The 16,545-nt window shown below is 43.2% G+C and overlaps 3 protein-coding genes across 3 annotated transcripts in view; 1 reads left to right on the top strand and 2 right to left on the bottom strand.

The window, feature by feature from the left end:
- LOC145965734 (proto-oncogene tyrosine-protein kinase ROS-like) overlaps positions 1–16,545 on the bottom strand; it is a 313,112-nt gene that overhangs the window by 27,195 nt on the left and 269,372 nt on the right. The window lies entirely within an intron of this gene.
- LOC145965387 (uncharacterized) lies at positions 7,291–9,456 on the top strand. Its single transcript, XM_083088883.1, has 2 exons — positions 7,291–8,287; positions 8,379–9,456. Exons 1-2 carry the CDS (start codon positions 8,184–8,186, stop codon positions 8,938–8,940), a joined length of 666 nt encoding a protein of 221 aa, XP_082945009.1. The 5' UTR covers positions 7,291–8,183; the 3' UTR covers positions 8,941–9,456.
- Positions 12,426–13,769, bottom strand: LOC145965661 (uncharacterized protein F54H12.2-like). The gene is made up of 2 exons (XM_083089313.1): positions 12,869–13,769; positions 12,426–12,688 (listed from the first exon to the last, which is right to left on the bottom strand). Exons 1-2 carry the CDS (start codon positions 13,767–13,769, stop codon positions 12,426–12,428), a joined length of 1,164 nt encoding a protein of 387 aa, XP_082945439.1.

Genomic DNA, 16,545 nt, shown 5'->3' with positions numbered 1-16,545 from the left:
TAATTCGCGCGATGCAACTCGTGCTCGTAGAACGCTCCAGCGATAGGTTTTTTACGATAATCCTCAAGTAGATAGCTTACGGGATTAGTATGCTGCACTTTTACAATTTTAAACACTTCGGTTGTCCAATTTGGCGTGTAACCTTTCTCAAAAATTGTCTTGTACTTGCTAACGCGTACCGAGTCACATACTTTGAATTTTGCCGGACCCGCGATATTTACACGGTTATACACAGTAGCCAAGAGTCTTTCAGCGACCGCGGGGGTAACGTCGACGGGTCGCATACCGATCGTTCGATGCTTGCGCGCGTTGTAATCCGATACGAGTCGCGGCAACGCGCTGATCCACTTGTAAGATCCGTTCAGCGTAAACATCTTCCACATGTCGTTTTTCAGCGTGCGATTGAATCGCTCAACGATCGATGCCTTCAATACTGAATATGTAGAATAATGATTGATGTCATGTTTCCGCATGAGCCGTTGCACGTCAGCGTTATAAAATTCCTTCCCCATATCAGTCTGTAAGTTTTTCGGACATCTTTTGCTATTTCGAATTATCTCAGCGATAGCGTCAGCTGTCTCGCTTCCGCCTTTACTCTTGAGTGGTGCGGCCCACGCGTGCTTGCTCAACGCATCGATGACTGTGAGTATGTAGTGGTAACCTCTGTTGAAACGAGAGTACGGACGCATCTCGACAATGTCAGCTTGCCACAAGTCATCGTATCCCCGCACTATGACATGTCTTCGGGGAAAATTTTTTCTCGCCGGCGCGTGCAATTCGTTCACCAACTGCTGTTTCTCTAAACTATGTTGTTTCTTCGCTTCCTCGGTTATTCCCGATCGCCGATCCATCGTTGTTTCGATTCGTCGATCAAACGATGTGTGCCCCGAGTATCACCGTGCGTTTTATCATTCGTTACTGTTCGATAACCGTTCCTGCCCCGTTCGATAGCCGTTTCTGACCCGTTCAATAGCCGTTCGTTACCGTTCCTACCCCGTTAGTTGTCGTTCGATAGCCGTTTCTGACCCGTTCGATAGCCGTTCGTTAGCCGTTTCTGACCCGTTCGATAGCCGTTTCTGACCCGTTCAATAGCCGTTCGTTACCGTTCCTACCCCGTTAGTTGTCGTTTCTGCCCCGTTCGATAGCCGTTCGTTAGCCGTTTCTGACCCGTTCGATAGTCGTTCCTTACACGTTTGATAGTCGTTTCTGAGCCGTTCACTGCCGTTCTTGACCCGTTTGTTGCCGTGATTGACCCTGTTGGTAGTCGCTTCTAAGTAGTCCGTAGCCTCGTTCACAGTCGTTTCTGACCCGTTCGCAGCCTCGTTGGCAATCGTTTCTGACTCGTTCGTAGCCGTTCCAGAGTTGTATGCCGCCTCGTATGTAGCCGTTCCTGACGTGTTCATAGCCTTGTTCGCAGCCGTTCCTGAGGTGTTCATAACCTCGTTCGCAACTGTTCTTGAATTGTTCGTAGCCTCGTTCACAGCCGTTTCCTCTTCGATCACTGCCACTCATTGTAGTTCGATAAGCCTTTGTAGATGTTCAATAATTGTACAATAGCCGCTGTTTAGCCGCTCGTAGCTGTTTCTGAATTAGTGTTAATCGCACGCTGAAGCTCGTTTATCGCAGTCTGCAAAGCTCGCACGTCCTTCTCGAACGCAGTCAGCTTCTCGTCTGATTCTTTCTGCTGATTCTTCAACGTTTTAACGCATTGTTCCACGTACAGTTTGTTGACTGCATCGGTATCAGCCTCAGGTTGCGCTACACGGCGAATCTTGCGCGACCTCGCGTCATAGTACGTAGCGACGCGACACAGAGCGTTTTGACGCTCACAAGTAACTTGTCACCGATTTATCCCAATGATCGCTTGTTCTAATTGCTTCATTTCTCTGTTCGAATAATCCAAATTTGTTGATGGGCATTTTTTTTTCTCGATGCGAGTGACGTCGATCGACTGATCAGTTTCGTTGAGACACCGTTTAATTTATAATAAGGCCGACTTCGCGAAGTTCCTTTATAATCGACAGGATCTCGTTGTCGTAAGCGTTGTGGCCAGCTCGGCGCGAAGCATCGAGCAATCGTAGACGATCCACTAGCTCGTTGGGATCGTCCCAGTGCACGTAATCGATCTTATTGTCGGTTAGCGTCATCGCGCGAGGCATGGATACTCCCGTACCGCATTTTTTCTTTTTCGATTCGATCGACATCAACGGTGCAATTATGTGTTTATACTTGTATCCCCTGTTGCTCTTTAATTGACCTTGCGCATCATATTGGCGTTTATGCGCACTCGTCGCCATTAATATGCTCTTATATTTTTGCATATCCTCCTCAGTGTATATGTCATCATCGGGAATTCTCTTGAAGATCAACTCGTATAATCCAGGTGTACCAATGTACCTCACTTTGTCTATGATTATAGAGTCATCTGCGTCGATGTCGAATCGTTTGTTACCGAGCCACATTTCATTCTCGTTGAAATAGACACCGTACACGTGATCGATCTGATTTTTTTCGTCGCCACTAAGGAAAGCGCTCATGTACTTTTGTGGCAGTGGCCCGAAGTACTCTCGTAACATTTTTTGACCTTCCAACGTTTGTAACATGTTTCGAACAGATGGTGATTCGAGCGGGTTGCCCGTGGTTTCGAAAACATTTTCGATTGCGAGTGATTCGGGTATCGTGGGTTGTACGATTCTCGTTGTCGCGGACGGTGTGGAGGTTATCAGCGGTTCATCCGATTTATGCGATGTCGATAAACGATTCGCCTTCAATCGTTGTCTTTTTTTCGGTGTCGTATGCTCATCCTCCTCCTCCTTCTCCTCTTCTTCCTTGTACCGCTTGATGGGTAACGTTTTAATTATAGCGTTACTCTCCGGCTCGTTTTTCACCGCGATTAAGCTAGAGTTGTCGACGATTTTTTGTAGTGGCTCGATAATAGGTCTAAAATGGGTCTTGATCGCGATATCGTCGTCGATCTTACCGGTCTTCAAAGCGCGATGTTTCTTGCGGATCGATTCGCTCGTTTTCTCAATCTCCCTCGCAATCTTTTCACGCTCGCGAATATTATCGCTTTCAGCCATGTCGACAGAGTGTCGGCAGCGACTAATCGTTTTGCGGTATCGCGAACACGTTAAATCCTTTTCTGTATCGCCCGTTCGTAAATGAGCTGTCCTTATCTATCACTAGAAATCCATACTTTTGTTGCCAACAAGTACGACATAATTCACTGAAATCCCCGTACGACATGTCGGTATTCACGTGATCGTTGTACACGTGTTTCAAGTTGGTACCGTCCTGTTTAAACAAGATCAGCAGGTTCGCGTTGTCGCGTATAAGATGTTTTGGTATTCTCGCGTACGTCTGACAGAGATAGAAGCAGTCGACGTTCGAGTGACGACCCATTGAGAAGTACTCTCTTATCGTATTTTGCTTGTCGCACGCCACGTCATCGAAGACGAAAATCGAGTTTGGACGTGCCTCGCTCGGTGGAATGACGTCACTGTTATTGGAGAACGTAAAATAGCCGATTTCGTCAATCGGCGTCAACAAATTCTCCAGATATCGATATTTCGGCTGTTGCAGCGACTTCGAGTACACGTACACGTTCTCGAAACGTACACCGTGCGGGCTTTCCAGTAGACTTATCAGAACGTTGGTTTTACCACAATTCGAGGGGCCGCAAACGATCGCGCGTATAGTAGTCGGTAGCATCGTACCGTGCCTGCGCATCTCTGCGTTGTCCTCCATTGATCGTAATCTGTCGTCGCAATTCGTCACGCGTATCGTCAAAGGTTGTCGCACGAATCTCATTTTTTCAACACTACCGATTGGATCGAACGCCTGCCTATTTATAGGTGCGCGAAATCACGAGTCGCTCAGTAGAGAAAAAATGTTCGTTTTGCTATCAAGTCCTTCCGGCATTCGCGATTTGAGCGTCGAACAACTACAATTTGTGTCAAAAGCTGTTCTGTTGCGAATGTGCGGTGATCACGTCCACTACGTGTGGGACAAACTTCCGGAACACATAAAAGCGGATCCGGAGGTTCAGACGTATCGTCGCTGTTACGAACACTACAATCAGCCGTGGCAGAAAACACACATCGACGGTCCGGCACCATTGATAAAGAATTGCAGCGAATGTCAACGAAAATAGGTAGAGGCCTATTAAATCACGCGATAAACACACTTCCGATCGAATTCCATATTCCCGGCTATCAGTTTTGCGGGCCAGACACACGGTTGGAGAAGCGATTAGTCAGAGGCGATCGAGGTATAAATCCATTGGACGCGGCGTGTCGCGAACACGATATAGCATACTCTCGGAGCAACGATCTCACCGAGAGACACGCGGCGGATAAGATACTCGCTGAGAAAGCGCGGAATCGCATCGTTGCGAGAGATTCGACTCTCGGTGAGAGAGCCGCCGCCACAGCTGTCTGGACAGCGATGAAAGCCAAGACGAAGCTCGGTATGGGTCTGAAGACGAAGACGAAGAAAAAAACGGCGAAGAAACGGATACTTCCGGTAGCGAAATGCGGCGGTGTATTGCCGATTCTACCAATGTTGGGTGCGCTCGGATCCCTGATCGGTGGAACGGCTGGTGTAGCGAAGGTGGTGAACGACGGAAAAGCGCAACGTCAGTTGCAAGAGATGCTACGTCACAATCGCGCTATGGAAGGTCACGGATTATATCTCGCTCCTTACAAATACGGACGAGGAGCCTCAACGAGAAAAAAAAAAACGTCAAAGAGACGCTAAAAATGCCGCAGGGCGCAACTACCAACATACAATTGCTACAACTGGCAAAACGTATGCACATTCCATATTTTAGAGGTGTTTTCATGCGCAACTCGTTACCGATCGGTGGTATATATCAAAACGAGAGCGGCATTGTAAATTTGGATAGCGTCGAAGGACCAGGTACTCATTGGGTAGCGTATGCAAAGAGGGGGAATCGCGCTATATATTTCGACAGTTTCGGCAATCTTCGACCACCGAATGAATTGGTGCGATATCTCGGACGAAACGTAACGAAGATACAGTACAATTACACACCTGTTCAAACTTACGATCAGAGCATCTGCGGACAATTGTGCTTGCAGTTTCTTCGAACGGTCGATGCATGTGAATTTAAAGACAGATATTGCGCTATTTAACTCAGTATTCGTTAAACAGTTTCGTCGACATGTCTATGACGTTCACATTGACTGGGAAGAGTAGCGTTCTCACAGCAAACTTCTTTCCCACCATAGATTTGAGCGACGGCGAATACGAGCTCGGTCTAACGGATTTTGAGACTTATCACACGATACCGAATGTGAATCCCTCGAATAATAAATTTTACTTTGGCAAAGACGACGAGGAAATTACGATTCCCGAGGGATCGTATGAGTTGCAAAATATACATGAATTTTTGAAACAAGCAATTTCACGGAAACATCGCGATAAGAAACACATTGACTATGAAGATGATGAATATCCGATAGTGCTCCGCGCTAATTACAATACAATGAGGAGCGAGATCAAATGTGCCTACAGAATAAACTTTACCAAACCCGACAACATTGGATCGCTGCTAGGATTTTCGAATCGTATTCTCGAGCCGCGAAAATGGTACGAATCAAACATGCCGATTAACATTCTCAACGTGAATATTATCCGTATAGAGTGTAACGTGACCGCGGGTGCGTGCAACAACGGCATACTCGTTCATACGATACATGAATTTTCACCGAGGGTACCACCGGGATATAAGATATCGGAAACGCCTGCACAGATCATTTACCTGCCGATCATCGCGCGGAGCATTACGGATTTAACGTTACGCGTTGTCGACCAGAACGGACGATTGCTCGATTTTCGAGGAGAAGAGATCACCGTAAGATTGCACGTACGTATGCGACGTATGAGATGCTCGTATTGAACGGATCGAAAGACGTGAGAGATAACGCAATCTTTACGAGACCAGCAACACCACCGACAACAACAACAACAACAACGTCGACGTTCGCTAATATCAAATCATCCAAGAAAAAGAAACTCAGCGCATCGAACGTTGCGTTTTTACAATCTTTGGGATTTGCGGTGCGAAACAGCTGAACGATGACCGACATTCTCAACATCGGTGATGAACCGATCTTTGACAATCGTATCATCAAGATCGAGACTCACACGTACAACCCGTTCGCCAATACAACGTTCGGACACAGTGATGAAATAAGAATACCCATACAACAACAGGATCTGTATACATTGCCGTATGAGAGTTTCCTATACATCGAGGGACAACTAACGAAAACCAAACCAGCTGAAGGAAGTGATGTGGAACTGGCAAATAATTGCGCCGCATTCATGTTCGATGAGATTCGATACGAACTCGATGGCGTTGAGATTGATCGCAATAGAAACGTAGGAATAACTACTACGCTCAAAAACTATGTAACGGTATCATCCGATAGAAACGTGATTATGAAAAACGCTGGCTGGGATCCGTGGACCTATGAGAATGGACATTTCAATTTTTGCGTACCGCTCCACATGTTATTGGGATTTTGCGAGGATTATAAACGAGTGGTGATTAACGCTCGTCACGAATTGATCTTAATACGATCGCGCAACAATAATAATTGTCTGTTTGGAGATTCGACACTGGAACCTGTGATCAATATATTCAAGATACAATGGCGAATGCCACACGTGCTGTTGAGCGAGATCGAAAAACTGTCGATGCTGCGTGCTCTGGAAAGCGGACGATATCTCAGCATGGGTTTTCGCTCGTGGGATCTATACGAGTTTCCGCTATTGCAGCTTACAACCAAGCATTCGTGGGCCATTAAGACCGCGACTCAATTGGAGAAACCACGATACGTTGTCTTCGCTCTGCAGACAAACCGGAAAAATATCATGTCTGAGGATACGAGTCGATTCGACCACTGCAAATTAATCAACGTGAAACTCTATCTGAATTCGGAATGTTATCCGTACGACGATATGAATCTGGATTTCGAAAAAGGCAGATGTGCCATTCTCTACGACACGTACGCGCGCTTCTGCAAGATCTATTACGGATACGAGTATCTCGAGCCGAGTCTCTCCATCTTACAGTTTCAACGTCATGGTCCGTTTGTGATTATCGATTGTTCTCGACAAAACGAATCGGTCAAGAGCGCAACCGTGGATGTGAGATTGGAATTCGAATGTAAGGAGAACGTGCCGGCGAATACCACTGCGTACTGTCTCATCATACACGATCGTGTGATCCAGTACAATCCGTTGACCAACGCAAAATCACCTAAGCGATAACATCGACACAAGAGAGAGAGGGGAGGAGAAGCAGGATATAAATCAAAGTGCTGCGAGATGATTTTAGAGTTTTGTCATTCATCTCGACTAACGTATCGAAGAGAGAGATCTCGTCATGTCCGTACCAACGTTTGTGGATCTGCAAGGATTTATTGTCGGGAGAAATTTTGTCGTGAAGGAAGCTGCGGTTCTGAGAAAGGGATATGTTCTCTCGCATTACTTTTTCGCAAGTCCCGTACCGTGGAGCGTGCTTACAAAATCTGAGCGATGTCAAGTCTCATGGGTGATTAGAAATCATCATGGATTACAATGGGAAGACGGAAACGTTCCGTATGGCTTGGCTCAGCGTGTAATTACAACAGCTGTCGATGGTACGATACACGAAGAAGAAGAAGAAGAATCGTCTGTCGTGTACGTTAAAGGACTTGAAAAGCGAAAATGGCTGACCGATATACTAGACGATGCGGGAAACGGCTATATTATTGAAACCTTGGATGCAGACTATGAAGATATTGATTCTCTAAATAAATTAGATATTACCAATAGTATGCGATGTGGAAAACATGTTAAGAATTGCGCATTACAAAATGTATTCAAAATATTTAACTGGTGGTCGCAACGCCAGAAAGAATTGCAAGAAAATAAAATATGTAAACATTAATATGTTTTATCTCTTATTTCCCCTTCCTAGACCTTTCCATGCGTTTCTAAGAATTTTTTGTCTGAGCGTTATCCCCCCTTCTCCTAAAATTCAAAGCATTGATCCCCCCACCACATTATACTTTTGGAAGATGAGCGTCATGTATACTCGGTTATTTCTTATACGATCAGTGTCGCGTTAACACCGCTCTCGTGGTTCACTTTTCATAACTCCCAGAGAAATGTATTACGTCGAAAGAAACGGAAACAGCGGCATCGGAGGACGTGTGAATAATTACGTACCGAGTCGTGATAAAACTCCATCGTTTGAGAACAAATGTGACGAGTAAGTTTCATTTAACTTCTTTCTATTTTTTATATATTTTTTTTTTACAAATTGTATTATTACTATTATTTTAATTTTAATTTTTCTGTAGCATTTCGTTGGAACGTCGTGCGGTTCGTATACTAGGTAGACGATACGCATTGACAGCTACGGAATTCAAATTCCTCGAAATTGGTATCAACGTGGGTCCACCGAGTTACGTGGAGATTGCCATAGGAGATCATCGAGGAAAGGAACTGATATTATCTCTCGAAACGTGGAAGGGACTCTACGAGCAACGTCGCAATATTCAAAAATTACTTTGGAACAACTCTAAAGATGACTACAATTTCATAAGCGTTGGACCGCTAACAGTGAGAGTTCGTACGATTAACGACGTCAAACTCATAAGTCTCGAATCTTCAAACGTATGCTTGATGATGGTCGAATCGACATTACATCGTATGTTCGATCTCGATCAATGCATAGATGTAACTTTTGATCGATTGGGTAAAATTATCGAAACAGTTGATGTCAAGTTTACGCAATTCTCCAATATCGCGTCTACTGTAATAAATCCAAAAGAAATATCTAATGTAATACGCGCGAGTGACGCTTTCAACAAGCATCAGCTCGTCGATTGTGAGCTGGCAGCTTTAGTTTTTAGTTCATAGTACGTAAGAAAAAAAAAAATATATATATATATATATACATAAAACATAAATAAAGTTTTAAGTCTAAATCATGACGTAATTTCTTCGCACGCATTTCCATCCACCCAATCCTCTTCAAAGGAATACCGCTTATATTGTTTAATTCGAAAAAAAATCTAGAATTACTTATATTGTGGGAGAGGGGGTGTATCACAACAGCACAAAACTATTTTGTTTGCGAAAACATGTCCCGACGCGTTAGTCAGCCTTAAGACCCAATCCTCTTCAAAGGAATACCGCTTATATTGTTTAATTCGAAAAAAAATCTAGAATTACTTATATTGTGGGGAGAGGGGGAGGGTACCGCGAGAGCCATTTTGTTTGCGAAAAACATGTCCCGACACGTTAGTCTCGGCCCGAAGACCCAATCCTCTTCAAATACCGCTGTTTATCAATCGGTTTATGATTGTTTATACTTGTCATAAAACATCCAACACAAGCGTCCCCCGCCCCGCCCCGCAGCCCCCGCGCCTACGAAATCCCCTCCGTCCCGCGTGACGTCATTCCCCCGCGCCTCGGAAAACCCCCTCCATCCTGCGTGACGTCATTCCCCCGCGCCGCTGAGATCCCCTCGCGCCTCACCCCCCCTGAGAGGACCTGAGTTAGAACCCGCCTTGTATACCTACTATTATTATATAATAAAAGATATACGTATCGCAATCGGATATTCTAGATATTATCGATTTATTTATTCGTCGGGAATTTTAAATCGCGAATTTTTATCTTATAATTTAATATTTTATAATTTAATCGTTGACTTACATCGAAGCTTTGTTTATCTTTCCATGTCTTTGAATATTGTCTTTAATAGCCCGCGCATAATGCACCAATAATGCAAATACTTTCTTCTACAATTAAAGAAACGATCAATAATTAATGTCTTTTTTGATCATAATTATTTATGTTTATACGTTATTTATAATATATAAAACTAATTAAATTCTATTAAATTCTAGTATTGTATGTCGATTATTAATAATAAATATCGCGTAATTAATCATCATTAATCAGTCTTGTCTGGTCTATATAAAAATTTTTAGTAAATTTTATATTATACGTATACTTTTTGGACACTTTCGTGTAATTCTGTATAATAAATTTTATTTTGTATTAAATTTCAAATTATATTTTATATTAAATTTGTATTATATTTTGTAATATACTTTATATATTATATATTCTGCATTAAATTTTGTAATATAAGTAGATATGGGCCACTATGGTGCGTCAAAACAAACCCCCACCACTCGGCCCCTGGCGCCGTGGGCGTGGCCGGGTGAAGTGGAGGGAGGCGTTCTGATTGGTGGAAACAATACCCCACCTCCCGAAGTCTCGATTTTGATTGGCTTGCACCATAGTGGCCCAGCGTTTGATTGGCTTGCACCATAGTGACCCAGCGTTTGATTGGCTTGCACCATAGTGGTCCAGAGCTGTGATTGGTCGGCGCCACCTATGTCGGGGATTTATCAAATTTTTATTTCCCTACCTCCACGGTACTAGAATCGAAGAAGCAAATCTCCTCCCACTCCATCTCAGGTCCACCTGTATAGGGACCCTCCAACAACTCAAATTCCCGTTACCTAGCCCTTAGTCTCGCTACGTCTTGGCAGAACGAACCCCCCACCTACCGACTTACGGGGTAACCGGTATATATGTCTCGAGGAAACAATCCTTACCTTCCCACTCTGTCTCGGGGCCCACTATGGAATATCGAAATAAGCCTCTCCGCTCGAACGGTACATGACGCGCTTTATCGAAAAAGACAAAGTCTCAGCACGGGACAATAATTATAATTAGACTACATTGCACTACAGAGGATTCTGATAATGGAAAATTAAAAAGATGAACATGCGGATGATTGAACGTGAGGGGAGCTGTTATAAAGGAAGAAGGGGAAATGCTAAAAGTATTAAACACGTTAAGATAAAAAATTTTCACATTTATTGATATAGTCGCACACAATTCGTAATAATTCTACGATTAAACGATCGCTATATTCGCAAAAATTTTTCACATTTATTAATATACCTGCATACAATTCGCAAAATATTTTTATATCTTCTTACAATTAAACACGCTATTAATTAACATTATATTTTTCATGTTTCTTTTTGCGAAGAAAAATTTTATGAAATAATTCTACGATTAAATAATCGTTATATTCGCAATTGTCGGAAAAAAGACTAAGAAATCCATTAAGATCGTAACCGCTGCACATATAATATAAAAATACACAACTGTAGTGTCCGCAGGTTTGAGAGAAAAGTCCTTGTAGTTGTTCGGTATTCCATCGATAAATGTTGGAATTTCGTCGGAGACGAAGAAAAAATCCGGGATACAAGGGCGGTATTCCGTAGCTATCAAAGTATGACCCTGTACCATGTTCGTCGAGGAAGAAAGCGATCCAGTGTTCTCCAGGACGGTTATGATTGTCCGTATTAGCGACGATGGCCGTCGACCTCGTCCACACCGTCGGCAATCTGTCGGCAGGATAGACTCCCACATGTTTGGCATCTAGCTGACGCAATGCTTGCAGAATTTCGCGAGAGTCCATTTGTTTGCAGCGAAGACGCGCGAACAAGCGGTATTATTTGAATAATTTCTTTTGGCTTGTTTTCGGCTTGTACAGTTAACGGATTTTCAATGTCTGTTTGCGTGGAGCGATTAATAGTCGTACGTTCGATTTTTTGCAGATTTTTCTTCTCTATTTTATTATTTGATTGTGAATTAATATTTTCATCATCGTCGTCGTCGTCGCTTACTATCAAAATTTCGGGAGAACTGCAAGTCGTTTGAGTAATGTTGTCTCCGTCGCTGTCGAAATTATTTTGCGCCACTATCTTTTTAATTTGTGAGCGTTGCGTAATGCGCAATGAAAGATTCTGAATTTTCGAAATCCGTGATGTCCGCACTCTTCTTCTACCGTCAGATTTTTGAATGTCGGTGAGATACCTTCCAAATTATATATATTTCTAGAAAGCAGATTTTGTAAATAACTCGCTTTTTCGTTTCCTCTAACATAAATGTGACGCACGCATTTTGTAATTTGTCGTAGTTGCGTTGCAAAATATTTCGGATTAGTTTCGCCATCGAACCATTCAATGCCGTGATGATTTCGTGTGAGCCAGTTGTTTTCTCGCCTTATTTTTTCAGGTAATTCGGCAAACGAATGAGGCTGCATCATAATGCAATGATTGACGATTGGAGCGTCAATCGCTACAACAGCAACTTCCTTAGGGATAAACTTTTTCTCCGCATCGCGGAAACCCTGAATATCGACGACTATATCCATCTTACGAAAAACTTATGCAATTCGTTGCGGAGCTTTATACGAAACGACGTCAAGCATGTCTCCAACGAAACTGAATATTTTTTGAAACGCTGCGTAGCGATGTTAGGATTTTGAGCGAAGTGGAGGGGGAACAATTTTAAACGTCTATAAAAATCTACCCCGAAAAATCAACGACGACCTGACGAGACGAGTCGATTTCTATGACATTATCGAATTCGGCATAAATAATACAATTAACCGTCTCGGAAAGTGCCTTTACGAATCGTACTTCTAATCGTAAACTACCGTGTTTGACGAGATTCCAGTGTCCAGCGCAATTAGCGGATAGATCGGGAGTAAGATCAAAAGCGAATAAAGTATATCCTTTGAAATAATCGTCTCTGCTTATAGAATTTCCTTCATTCAAAAAATGAATACCTATTCCCGAGAAAAGCGTTTGATAAGCTTCGATGTAAAGCGGCTCCTCCTCGGAGAAAGCCGGCTGCAAAGGTCTACTGGGAATTTGCGTGCCATCGACGTACAGCGAGAAGAAATTTATTCCGTAGTTTTTGAAATTAAACGGATTTAATGTTCTGTCGCCGTTAAAAACTTTATTACTAACGAAACCGACTATTGTCCGCTTCGGCAATTGACCGAGTATTACATTATCTAACGATTCACCCATAACACCGCTATGAATCGTGAATGTTTTAACCTCGACTCTCGTGAGCGGATACTTGGCTGTAACTTTACTCATCATTCTAGCATGCGCGAGTAACAAACCTGAACTTATTTTCGCCCTTCTAACGAGCAAGGTAGCATCGAGAATATGAATTTTCGATGTTCCGCTACGGTCCATGAGACAGAACGAATCTTTCGAACGAACGAATCTCATTCGTACTTCTACGCCGTTAATTAAAAATTTGTCTTGATTGAAAACGTCGCAATGGAGATGTCCTACGAGATCTAACACTTTCCCTCCGGAAATGTAACGAGCGTGTCTCGCGATAGCGGGATTGCCTGGATTTGATTCCAGCAGATCGTCCATGTGTCCAGGTGTATCCATGTCCCATAGACAGGAAGTTAGATGGGAAGTTTTTGCGGGTGAAGAATAATTTAACAACGCCTCTATGTACGCTCGGTACGCGTAAGCGTTGTTTGGAGGCGACACGAGCTTTTGATTGAAATACACGTCGATTTGATTGAAGATAGAATGAAGCAAATGATTTACGGGGCCTACGGCTGCTATTCTTTCGGCGCTTGCTCCTGAAGTCTGTCTTGTGGAATCGGCGCTTGTTTCTACACGCAGACGAAGACTCAGCATGGTGTGTGTGAGATCTAAATATTCTTCTCCGTGTCCGGGGATGACGAATTCTATCGGCGAGTCGTCCGAGAGAGAGGTCACGGGTTTGTAATGAATCCATTGCGAACTTTCGATGCTAGTTTGCGTAGGCGGTAGAGAGAAGAGATCGAGTTCGCTCTTTAAACACTCGCTCGAATGCGTGTGAAGAAAAGACATATTTCTTTATCGCAAATTGTTCACAGTCGTCCGTCGGACACCGCAGTCGTTAAATTAGAATGCTTCGAATATAACCGCTTAAGAAAATATATCGGTTACTGTACGTTTTTTACCGATTTTACGCCGTTTCGCAGATGTCTTAAGTCTTTTTTTCACAACCGTATGACTTTTCTTCTTCTTCTTTTTATTTTTCTGTGCTTTCGTACTCGTTCTTTTTTTCCCAACCGTTTTGATTTTCTTACTCGTCCGTCGTCGCTTACGAGTCGATGTTATTGCAGATCGTGCGATGTGATTATCAAGCCCGACAAAAGGGAACTGAGCTACATGCATTTTCGCATCAGACTTATATCCCGAGCCCTTCATCAGACTACTTATTTTTTCTTTGGTTTTTCTCTTGAGATTGTTTCGCGATTCTTCAAAACGGTGTTTGACCGCTACCTTTAATGGCGTATTGTTTTCAACGTCTTCGATTACATTAACTCCGGCTCGTAAAGCTTCTTTCCCCACAGCTCGTGCTGCTTTACCTAAATATGGTAGTACGCGTCTGAATAATCCCCCGAGAAAACTACCGATTCCATGGCCACGTTGATAGGGCGATCCGACGAAAACTCGTGAAATACCGCCGCCTCGGCCGCTTCCGCTCTGTAATTCGTCGTGATATATCGAGTAATAGTCCATTAATAATAATAATAATAATAATAATGAACGGTTAAATGCGTTTTTCTCTTTCGCGGATTCCGTGTATTTTATATCTAATCGATACACCTAAAATGCAAAGTTACCGTCAACGTTCCGAATTCGAATGGTATGCTCTTCCCCAGTTGATCTCTTATATCTATTTCGATCGTACGGAAACTCGTTCGCCGCAGCGCGATGTATTGCGCGGGCGAAAAATGCTTTATCTGGGTGGATGCAAACGGATAATCGTTTCGTGCATCGTGCGCGACTATTCGAAGAAGAGGCGATTGTACATCGCCCGTAATATAAGGTTCGCAAATGTCGCAGTAGACGAAAAGTTTGTCTGGAATACCTCGCAACAAACTAGCTGGTATGTCGGCTATTATATAGTCGTCACCCGTGAGTACAAAAGGAAATTTTGGAAAAGCAATGCTTGAAGAAGGAGGAATGTCAGGATTGTAGTAGATCGATAGTAGATCGTTCGAACTTCCACAGCGTGAATCAAAACCGAGCATACGACAAAGCTTGTCGGAAAAATGCACATGATATTCCATATCGCATTTCCTCTCTTTGCAGGAAAGTCTCATAACAACTTTACCACCAGCTTTTAATTCCCAAACGACATGGGCTTTTACGGGTTTGCAAGCGTCATTCATTGTCTCTATAATATCGCGTACGCTCGAATAAACGCCTGGTGATACTTCGACATCCGCATGAGAAAACGCATCGATGCTCTTATTAATATCGATAAATTTTATTGTTCCTTCTCCAGGGCGTATATGTAAAAAGCTACACGGAAACTGGATCTCCGTGAGCGCTACTTCCCAACGACCGCTTAAGTCTATACGCTGAGGTAATTCGGTGGTGAAACACGTTGTTTTATTTTCCGGAAAGTAGCGCATGCTACTATTACTCGGGAGGATTATGTGAAATTCTTCCCCTTTCATTTTGATATTAAACTCGAGGCTGATATCCAAGAATCGAATTTAGAAGGATATCCCCGCCAACTAACTAGTAATTGTTTATTGTCGCCCCGTCCCTTGGTTTTTATCACGTGGTCTACGATAAATTCTCCCTCTCGTAAGTCTTTAATAACTTGCGTTAATTCCTGCTCGTAAAAAATCCCGTCTATAACCTCGCCCTGTAAATCGCTTAGTTCGTATACAGGAGGTCTTCTCCATTCGAGAACGCGATGAATTCGAAATATTTCTTCCCTCCATCCCGCCTCGTATCCTTTCTCAAACGCTGCTTTTGCTCTACTAATGCGTACGAGCTCGCCCGCTCTGTATTTACACTTTTGTTTGCGCCCGCGATTTTTTCTTCCTTCAGCATCTTCGGCTATTGATATTCCAACGTCGATTCATATTTTCTCGCGCGATACGCGCATTTTCCAACGTAACGATCGCTGGTTGCATTTTAATGCTAGAATGACGAGTATGATTGTAAGCGTGAACAATATCCTGCAAAATATCGATATAACGGCGAGTATTTTTATGTGTAAAATAGCGCCACATCCTCTCCTTAAGTGTTCTATTGAAACGTTCGACTATAGCTGCTTTGATATCGGGATTTCGCGCTACACGAAATCGGATGTTTTTTTCTTTTAAGAATTTTTGTACAGCGCTCGCGATAAATTCTTTACCTTTGTCGGTTTGTAGGTAAACGGGTAAACGTTTTTTGTTTCTCGAGAATATGTTCTGAAAGGCCTTTATCACGCACGCCGAAGTTTTATCGCGCAAAGGTTCTACCCAAGCAAATTTGCTAAGTACATCGATAACCACCAGTCGATAGGAATATCCGTCGTTATAACTCTTAAGATTACGAAGATCGATTAAATCAGCCTCCCATAAATCATCGATATTTGTCACGTTATAATGTAAACGCGGAAATTTTCGTCGTACTGGACGATGCAGCGTGTACGCGTCTTGCGATTTAAGCCAGTCAACAACCTCGTTACGCGCGAAATTCGGCTTAGCCGCTCGTGATAAATTGACCGTCGCTGAATAACCCGCGTAGTGCGAAGGATCGTAATATAATTTTTCGAGTTCCATCTTATTAGAATTTGCTCCAACCGAATAAACCTCTTGCTTTCTTCGTC

The sequence above is a fragment of the Camponotus vicinus genome, unplaced genomic scaffold, assembly GCF_025532165.1.
Source record: "Camponotus vicinus isolate PSW18456_S1 unplaced genomic scaffold, iyCamVici1.0 SCAF_14, whole genome shotgun sequence".
Lineage (NCBI taxonomy): Eukaryota > Metazoa > Arthropoda > Insecta > Hymenoptera > Formicidae > Camponotus > Camponotus vicinus.
The sequence above is the reverse complement of the archived record's forward strand: the minus strand, read 5'-3'. Positions and strand labels throughout refer to the sequence as shown.